The sequence below is a fragment of the Nicotiana tabacum genome, chromosome 7 (assembly GCF_000715075.1).
Source record: "Nicotiana tabacum cultivar K326 chromosome 7, ASM71507v2, whole genome shotgun sequence".
NCBI classification, from domain to species: domain Eukaryota; kingdom Viridiplantae; phylum Streptophyta; class Magnoliopsida; order Solanales; family Solanaceae; genus Nicotiana; species Nicotiana tabacum.
In genome coordinates this window covers 141,517,373-141,525,726 of record NC_134086.1, presented here as the reverse complement: position 1 = coordinate 141,525,726, position 8,354 = coordinate 141,517,373, and the positions used below count along the sequence as shown (strand labels likewise).

The 8,354-nt window shown below is 36.8% G+C and overlaps 1 protein-coding gene across 1 annotated transcript; it reads left to right on the top strand.

The window, feature by feature from the left end:
• The first annotated feature begins 1,080 nt into the window (after positions 1–1,080).
• On the top strand, positions 1,081–7,820 carry LOC107798784 (peter Pan-like protein). The gene is made up of 7 exons (XM_016621822.2): positions 1,081–1,260; positions 1,944–2,123; positions 3,668–3,898; positions 4,123–4,215; positions 4,306–4,493; positions 6,511–6,704; positions 7,513–7,820. Exons 1-7 carry the CDS (start codon positions 1,243–1,245, stop codon positions 7,641–7,643), a joined length of 1,035 nt encoding a protein of 344 aa, XP_016477308.1. The 5' UTR covers positions 1,081–1,242; the 3' UTR covers positions 7,644–7,820.
• The last annotated feature ends 534 nt before the right edge of the window (positions 7,821–8,354 follow it).

Below are 8,354 nucleotides of genomic sequence, written 5' to 3'. Positions count from 1 at the left end.
TAAACTTACAACTATATCCCTTAACCATTTTCTCCCTTTGATCTCTTTTTGTTCTCTGACTAATTATCCGTTGCCGTCGATATCTAGAACAATCCAGGTCACCACCTTCCGGTTCAAACCAAAATTAAAATAGAAAATCTCAAGGAAGCGCGAAGAATCAGAAATCTTGAGATAATATCAAGCTATATTATAACTTAAGACCAAAAGCCCACTTCAGAATTTGCTTTAATTCTGTGTCGAGATTTGAGTTCACCGGAAGATGATTTAGGGAAGGAAAATAAAAGGCAAATTAAGAAGTGAGTTCACCAACACTATTAAATTTTCCTTCACACAAAAGTAATTTGAAGATTGAAGTGCCAAAACTAGAAGGTGATTTCCCAGTCTTGATTTTTTGAAGAACAGTTCGGCGGAAGGTCATTTTAAAGAAATCCGCCTAAAACAACAGAAAGTACCATAGAAAGAGACTCCAAAGTAAAAATAATTAACCAAACCGTAAAAGTTACCACGAGAACCCAAAATTACTTCACCTGAAAACCCCAAAATTCCATAGTTACCGTCCCTTTTAATCGATCGCCATGAAAAATAAAATATAACAGAAAATACCATAAAACCTTAAATGAGTACGATAAGGCACAAAAGTCAGATCATGCTTTGGAGAAGAAATGAGGGAGAAAGAGAACTTGCACTTGATTAACAACCGGACAAAAATGAAGATGAAAAGAAATTTTTCTAGCAAAATAAGAAATGAATAGAATTATGGGACCCACTAGTGCCATGTGTTAAAAATTGTGATACATGGCATTTAATTAAAGATCTGGACTGAAATTTAGAGGTTTTACGCGCTTACTTTGTTTGTTAGACATGCCTATGATATCGGACAAAAAGTAGTGTGTATTAGATATACTTTTAAAATGTAGGGTGTGTAAAAGGTTGTCCGTGGTCGAAAGGTGTGTAATACGGATTTGGGCGTAAGGTTAATGAGTAAATTATGTATTTTGATAAGGTTTATATTATATGATGAATCCTTAAAAAGAAGGAAGCGCTCTTTTTCCTTAAAAAAGAAAAAAGGAAAAAACTCTTTATTGAAGAGCAAGGTTTTTAGCTAGGGTTTGAGAAGTAACTGTCTTTCCTCCTCCACTGCCCTAAACCTCTGAAGCATTGGGTTTTTATTGCTCTAATAGAAATCAGCAAAACTGATAAATTTGCAATCCAAGCAGACATTGAAGCGTATTGGCAGAGGGCATGGCTCGTTTCAGGAATGTAAGTTGTTCTGCTTTTGTTTAATTCTATGTTTCGTTTGTTCGTGAAAATGCATAACAACGCAACTACATATGACCCCTTTTTTTAGGTCACTTTTTTTTCTGCGCTGAAACAATAAACAAACTTCTGGATTCTTTTAGCTGCAACAATTATTTGTGACCCTTTATTCTTTTGGTTTGTCATCTGCCAGAATACAGAAAACTATGATTAGATTGAATTGAAGTTTTGAGTTTTTTAGCTGTTTATAATTTCCATAACGATTATTCATTAACCTTTATCCTTTTTTATTGTCTTTCCCCTGAAGTAGAACAAGTGATGATGATTAGTAACTATGATTGGATTAAAGTTTTGGGTTTTAACTTGTGACTTTTGATCCTTCTCAAAAACAGAAGTTTAATCATCTGAGCTGGAATTTTGAATATTTTTGTGAGGAAGCCGTCGTCTGAATGGAAGATGTTGCACTTTGTTTATCCATTTTTGGTTTCCGTGAAAGCAAAGGAAAACAAAATTACCTATGGAATTTTCTTTTTTTTGGTATTTTTTCCCGAATTGAAACGAGAAATGATGTTTAACTAAACAATAACGCCACAGAAGAATGGGTTTCTTTATCTGAAATTTTGTAAGCTATGTGACAATTTTTGTCGTGGTGTTTGAGCTGAATTCTTGAATGCTCATTTAATCAGAAGAAGAGGAAGCCATTTGTCAAGCAAATTGCGAAGAAGCAACCAACAGTAGACCATGTTACAGGAGACAAGATTCCAAGGAGCTTCGTGTTCGCAAGGGGGAAGCTTCCTGGGCCTCTCAGACGCTTGCAAATGGACTTGAGGAAGTTGATGAATCCTTATACTGCTCTCAAGCTCAAGGTAAAATCGTAACATAGAATTCAAGTGTATGCATGTATATCTGTGCATTGGGTTGCATTATTTGGTGTTTGCTAGACAGTCATGATTTGAGTCAAGAAAAAATTATGTTGTCTTTTCTGACTCATTATTTTACATGGGCTGCGAATAGTTAGGACCTCTTGCTACGATTTTTTTTTTTTGATAACCGTGGTGTCCGGGCCAGCTTGCGCGCGCCTCGACTAAGTCCACGAGATACCTGCCACCTCCCACCAGCAACAGGTACCAAGTAACTCTATCCACCAAGGCTTGGATAGATGGGACCTCATGGTTCTCACCCACTTCATCGACCACTAGGCCACACCCTTGGGTGCTCTTGCTACGAATATTTGTCGAGCTTCTTCTGAATATGGTGTAAATTGGGACTTTATCCATAGGGCAAAAATTGTATGAATACACCAAGGCCAACTTGTAAAGAAACAGTATAAAACTTCTAATATGTAATGAAGTACAGAGCCCTGGAGATCGAAAAAATTAACCGTACAAAAGTTTTAACAGCTGCTCCTACCTTTCCAAACTGGTTATGTTCACTTATCCAAAGAAGGGAAAGACACTCAAATACTCAATGTGGTAGCTAGGTGTTTTGGAGGGATGAAAGCAACTGTTTTGGGAACTTCAAGTCAGGTAGAAGTTTAAATAGTAGGAGTTCAACGCAGGTATGTTACTGTTTAATACATCCTGGAAATGCAAATGCAATCTAGTGGGGTGTTCTCAGCCAGATCATTCTACAACTCTATCTGAAAGGGAGAGGAAGGCATTTTTTAAAGTTTTATTTTAGAGGAAGGAATTTCACCAGAGAATTATTTGGACAGCAAACCACCAAAGCAGGTATTTTTCTAAGCTTGGCAGTATCGTATGGTTTAATTCTTACAGCTGCCAATTTAAAGAAGGGGAAAAAGAATACACATTAGTTGATGTGTAGAAAGAATGAGAAGATGTTAGACATCTTTTTCTACACAGAACTTGCTTATAGATTGAGGAATATGTTCAGATTACTGGGGCTCTGATTTATTGTAATTTTAACAAAGATGCAAGAGTTAGAAGCAAAGCAAAGAGATGATTTCTCATCCATTCCTTTGGACAATATGGAGAGAGTGAAACAGGAGGTCGTATAATCTGGGGAGAGAGAGGAGGGTGCTTTGTCAGTAATACAATGTATTGACCTTTTCCATTTGACTTGTGTATTCGTCATTACGCCTGTATTCAGCTGGCTGCTGAATTCCCACTATTTGAATGAAAAGAGGAAATCAAAAATTAAAATTGTATATTCATTGACAGCTCAGATCTCTTTAGCACTTCTATCTTCTTTCTATTTCACTGGTTTATTAGCTGCGTAGCTTTTTGCAGCAATGCCTGATTTTGTCTTTTGAAATAAGCTACAAGCAGGAACATGTTTTCTGCTGTAAATTTTATCTGTACCTATGTGGTTCCGAATATTACAAGATTCATCTATTGTCTGCATTTTGTATATGTTTGACTGGATTTATGTTTCCTCATTTTATTTTCAGGAAAAGAAACGAAACAATCTCAATGATTTCTGGAAAGTTGCTGGGCAAATGGGTGTCACACATTACCTCATGTTGTCAAAAACTGACTCTGCACCATACTTGAGAGTTGCTCACGCTCCTCATGGTCCAACTTTATCGTTCAAAATACATGAGTACTCGTTGGCTGCTGACGTTGCTCAATCTCAACTCCGTCCAAGATGCCCTCCGGATCTTTTTAAAACCCCACCATTGGTAATCTTTCCCGTTGACACGTAGCTAATTATTTTACACCTCCTGACATGTACATGCACCTAGGAGTACATACTTAATCTGCTTAACATGTAGAAGCACATCAGACATCTAGAAGCAAACCCATGAAGACATGGGATGTTGGCATTGCATAAAGTATGTTGTCTCGTATTAGCATTCTTTTGTTTCTTTACCTGGTCAGCTGAGCTCCAGAATTATGCTTGCAGATTGTGCTATCGGGTTTTGGGACTGGGGAGCAGCATCTAAAGCTCACTACAATAATGTTCCAGAACATTTTTCCTGCCATTGACATAAATACAGTGAGTGAGAACTGAGAACCATGTATAAATTTCTATATTTGCCACAATTTGTTTCACCAGCTTTTAATGCAAGGTTGTTACACGTTGCAGGTCAAACTGCCTTCATGCCAAAGGATTGTGTTACTTAATTACAACAAAGAAACAAAGCTTATTGATCTTCGGCATTACTCCATCAGATTACAGCCAGTGGGTGTTTCTCGCCGGATCAGGAAATTTGTGCAAAACCATCAAGTGCCTGACCTAAGAAGTCTTCAAGATGTTAGCGACTTTGTGACGAAGTATGTGTCTATCTCTCTTAATGCTCATATGGATTTTTTATTGCACTTCATGAGATAATCTTCCTTTATTAATCTGTCTGGTTTATGACTTTTTTTTGTTTATTGCGAGGTGGATTAAACCTTCTTCTACTCATATTCAGTTGAGAACTTGGTTTAGACTTAGTATTGCCATCTGTGTTTATTATCTCTATGGAATTGTGTTAAGTAGAACTGAGATTGCTGATTACTGCAGAAATTCTAATTTTACTTCTTCACTATTATCTCTATGGAATTGTGTTATGTAGAACTGAGATTGCTGATTACTGCGGAAAATCTAATGTTACTTCTTCACTATTGCCTTAAGGCCCCTAAACCCTACTACCTTCATTCACCCCTCTTGCTCTTTGGATTATTACCCATGTTGATCCTTCGAAGAATTCCATCCCGTTTGATCCGTCCAACATCTTATTCTATCCGTTTTTCAATGGTTGCTCACTTCCCTCAGCCTTGTAGACAGCCCAGTATGCATGTGCACACATATATCCATTACTATTATATAAGTGACTATAAGTACACAGCTCTTGGTCAACATGCTTACCTTCCACGAGATTCAACTGGTCATGGAATACAGTTTCCATGCTTTTGACGTTTGGGCGTTGCAGATCAGGGGTTGCATAATTTGTTTTGTTGGTGAAAACTCTGTGTCCTTTTGGTTAAATTCCCCTTGTTTCCTGTGCCTTAAAACAATGTGCTGGGCGAATATTCATTGGTGCCATTAATGCAATTGATTGTTCTGCTTGGGTTGGGAGCGAAATCGTTTGATCACTGTGAATCACCGTCCTGATGGACCAAAGCCCTGGGGTAATTCTAAAATCTGAATCTCTAGCTTGTGGATTAAGCATTAGTTGTCTACTAAGCTATGTGATGATGTATAGTACTTGCATTCATACTCAATTCTAGAAGCAAACTACTCAAATAGAAATGAAGAGGAAAATATGTACAAGCAAACACATAGGTCATCTGCATAGGCTGCTTATGTGTATTATCCACAGTTCCACAGAGGTTGGAACCTAAAGAAACATTGTAATTGAAAACACGACATTTGAGTTTCAGGGACCATGTCTAAAGCTACAAACAATCAAGCCACAAAGGTAAAAACCAATCAACAACTGAGCAAACAGCATCTTCTAAGCTCAGGCCCATACTCAGCACGTGCATCCTCCAAATAAAGTGCACGTGCACGTGGTGATGTATATAGCAAGTTTAATGCGAAAAGACCACAGGCTAATTTTGATTTCCAATACATGAGCCAGACCCGGAGAAAATTTTATTGAATCTCATCCACAATTACTTAACTAACAAATTTTTCTTGTCCAATTCCATCCCTCATTTGATGGTTTTGCCATCCTCCTAAACTTTTCTGCCAACTAAATGACCCTTTTAGTATCTCAAAACTTTTTTCTGTGGGTAAGGATGTCGCGGTTTTAGAGACAAGGATGTAACTGAAGTAGATGCATATATGTATCCGTGTTGGCTATTAACAATTTTGCTGTGCTTAGCATGTCTTGGTAATCCGGAAAATTCCAATTTCAGTCACCATGAGAAATAGTGAGTTGGTTTGGTATTCAGTGGGTGATGCTAGGAACGGTCAAAGAAGTTTTGTTTAGTTGGAGTTTTAGAAGGAGAAGGCATAGGGCGTGGGAGGTTGCACCACTAGCACTTATGTGGATCATATGGGAGGGAAAAATAGAAGAGCTTTTGATGGAATGTAAAAAGATTTTGTCCATTTGAGGAATTTATTTTTCATTTCTTTTTGGTGCACCCATGAGGTTATTGTTTGTATAGAAGAATGATTGTCATTGGTAGAAAACCACATTTTATTGTAAGGTTTTCTACTTTTTGGTATACTTCTTGTGTAGGGGTGCTTTATTGCCCTTCTTTTTAATAAATATTATTACTTCATCAAAAGAATTACAGTCTTCTTATTGGTATACTTCTCATATTTTTTCATTTGTCTCTATCTGCTTTATAAATGAAGGGCTGGTTACGGTTCTGAAAGTGAACCAGATGATGAGGCGGCAACTGTAAGTCTGTCATCTGATATTGGAAGAGTTAATCGAGCTTCTACAAAAAGTGCTGTCAAACTTCAAGAGATTGGACCTAGGATGACTCTTCAACTCGTCAAGATTGAAGAGGGCCTATGTACTGGTCGAGTCATTTTCAGTGAATACGGTATTTTCCTCTATAACCTCCCTTTCTTACTTTTGAAGCAAACGATCCTCTTTCTTTTACTGGGTGAATTGGAGGTGGGTGGATCGTCTGGAGCAGGGGGATTTGACATTGCTTTGAAGGGTATGAACAGAATTTGGGATCCTGTCCATATAGACTCAGAAGATTAATTGCCTATTATACGGGTTGTCTTCATGTTTACATACGGCCCAAGTACTTGGTTTATATCTTAGTGAATCACCTGTAGTGGGAATTATCTTTGGTGAATTGGCTGCCCATTAGCTCGGCCAACTACAGAATTTTTGTAACCAGCAGGATGCAAGGGGAGTTCGAGGTAGAGACAGAATAATGATCCATTGATTTCTAGTTTGTATTTAATAAAAATAAGTATCTATGTGATTTCATAAGCAAAGGCAAAGAATGTGGCCTTATGATGGGTTTTTTAGGAAATTCTTCATCAAACTAGTTAGGAGATAGGTATGCATGCTGAAATATGTAATTTCTTTCTACCAGGTTCCTATGCTGGGTCTCAGTTCTGAGTAGGCCTTGTGCGCTCCAATTTTAGGATTGTTTATAGGGGTTTTATCACTTTTAGCACGCGATAGAAACTATTTGCATTTGGTAGCCGAAAAAGTATATAAATTTGTATATAACATATAGAATGTGTATATATATAATATACAAAAAATATACATTTTTAATCTATTATTTTGAGAGCGGCTATACAGTGTCATTTCCCTTTGTTTTTGTTTTTTGTAATACTTGTGGCATTGCTTCAGTTTATTCTGACTGTCATGCTTGATGCCTTCAGGAAATACAAGCGCTAAAAAACTGGGAAATGAAGAAGAGGATGAACAAGAAAGTGAGGAGATGGATACAGATGGGCAGGAAAATGAAGATGAGGAAGAGCAAGAAATTGAAGAAGAGTTAGAAGAGGATTAGCTCTTTAAATGTATTTTCTGATTCAAAATGATGAGCATTTGACCTCCCCCCCCCCTCTTTATAGTGGTCCTCTTTTATATTCTGTTTTCCTTGTTTTTACTTGTATTCCAATATATAGTGAGATGATGCTGGAAGAGGAAAGAATTCATTTGTTGAATTTGCTCTGTACCTTTTCCTTAACCTGTTATTTATTTTCCTAGTTTTCCCTTTGATTCTGTAATAATAGTTATACCTAACCTTTTGAGACAACATTTATTGAACTGACTAAACAAACAAGACATTAATTGAAAACTGTTGAAGAAAAAGTATTGTGTATGTAATTAGATATTAAAATTTGTGTACTTATGCACTAACATAAGGAAACCCAACGACAAATTTGTGTACAGGTAAAGTCAAATGACAAAAGCCTACACAATTTAATATTGAATCGAAATTCTCTAAATATCAAGGGACGTGACACAGTCATAATAAACAAATTTAATATGAAAAATGTGTCGGTTTCGAGCTTACCTTGATATTAATAACTAAGTCACGCATGAAAATGATATATAGAGATTCTCTAAACAATATGGGATGCTGTACAATTTCTGGGTTATTGTTACATAGAAGACAACGTCGAAATTCTTTTTTGCCCTAAATCTCCCTCCGTCCCATTTTAAGTCTTGTTACCTTTACTTAAGAAAGTAATAAATGGAGTATAAGATTTAGTTT

Coding starts and splice junctions, on each gene's coding strand:
- LOC107798784 (XM_016621822.2), top strand. Junction 3,899..4,122: donor TTTTTAAAACCCCACCATTG/GTAATCTTTCCC, acceptor TTATGCTTGCAG/ATTGTGCTATCGGGTTTTGG. Junction 4,494..6,510: donor GTTAGCGACTTTGTGACGAA/GTATGTGTCTAT, acceptor TTATAAATGAAG/GGCTGGTTACGGTTCTGAAA.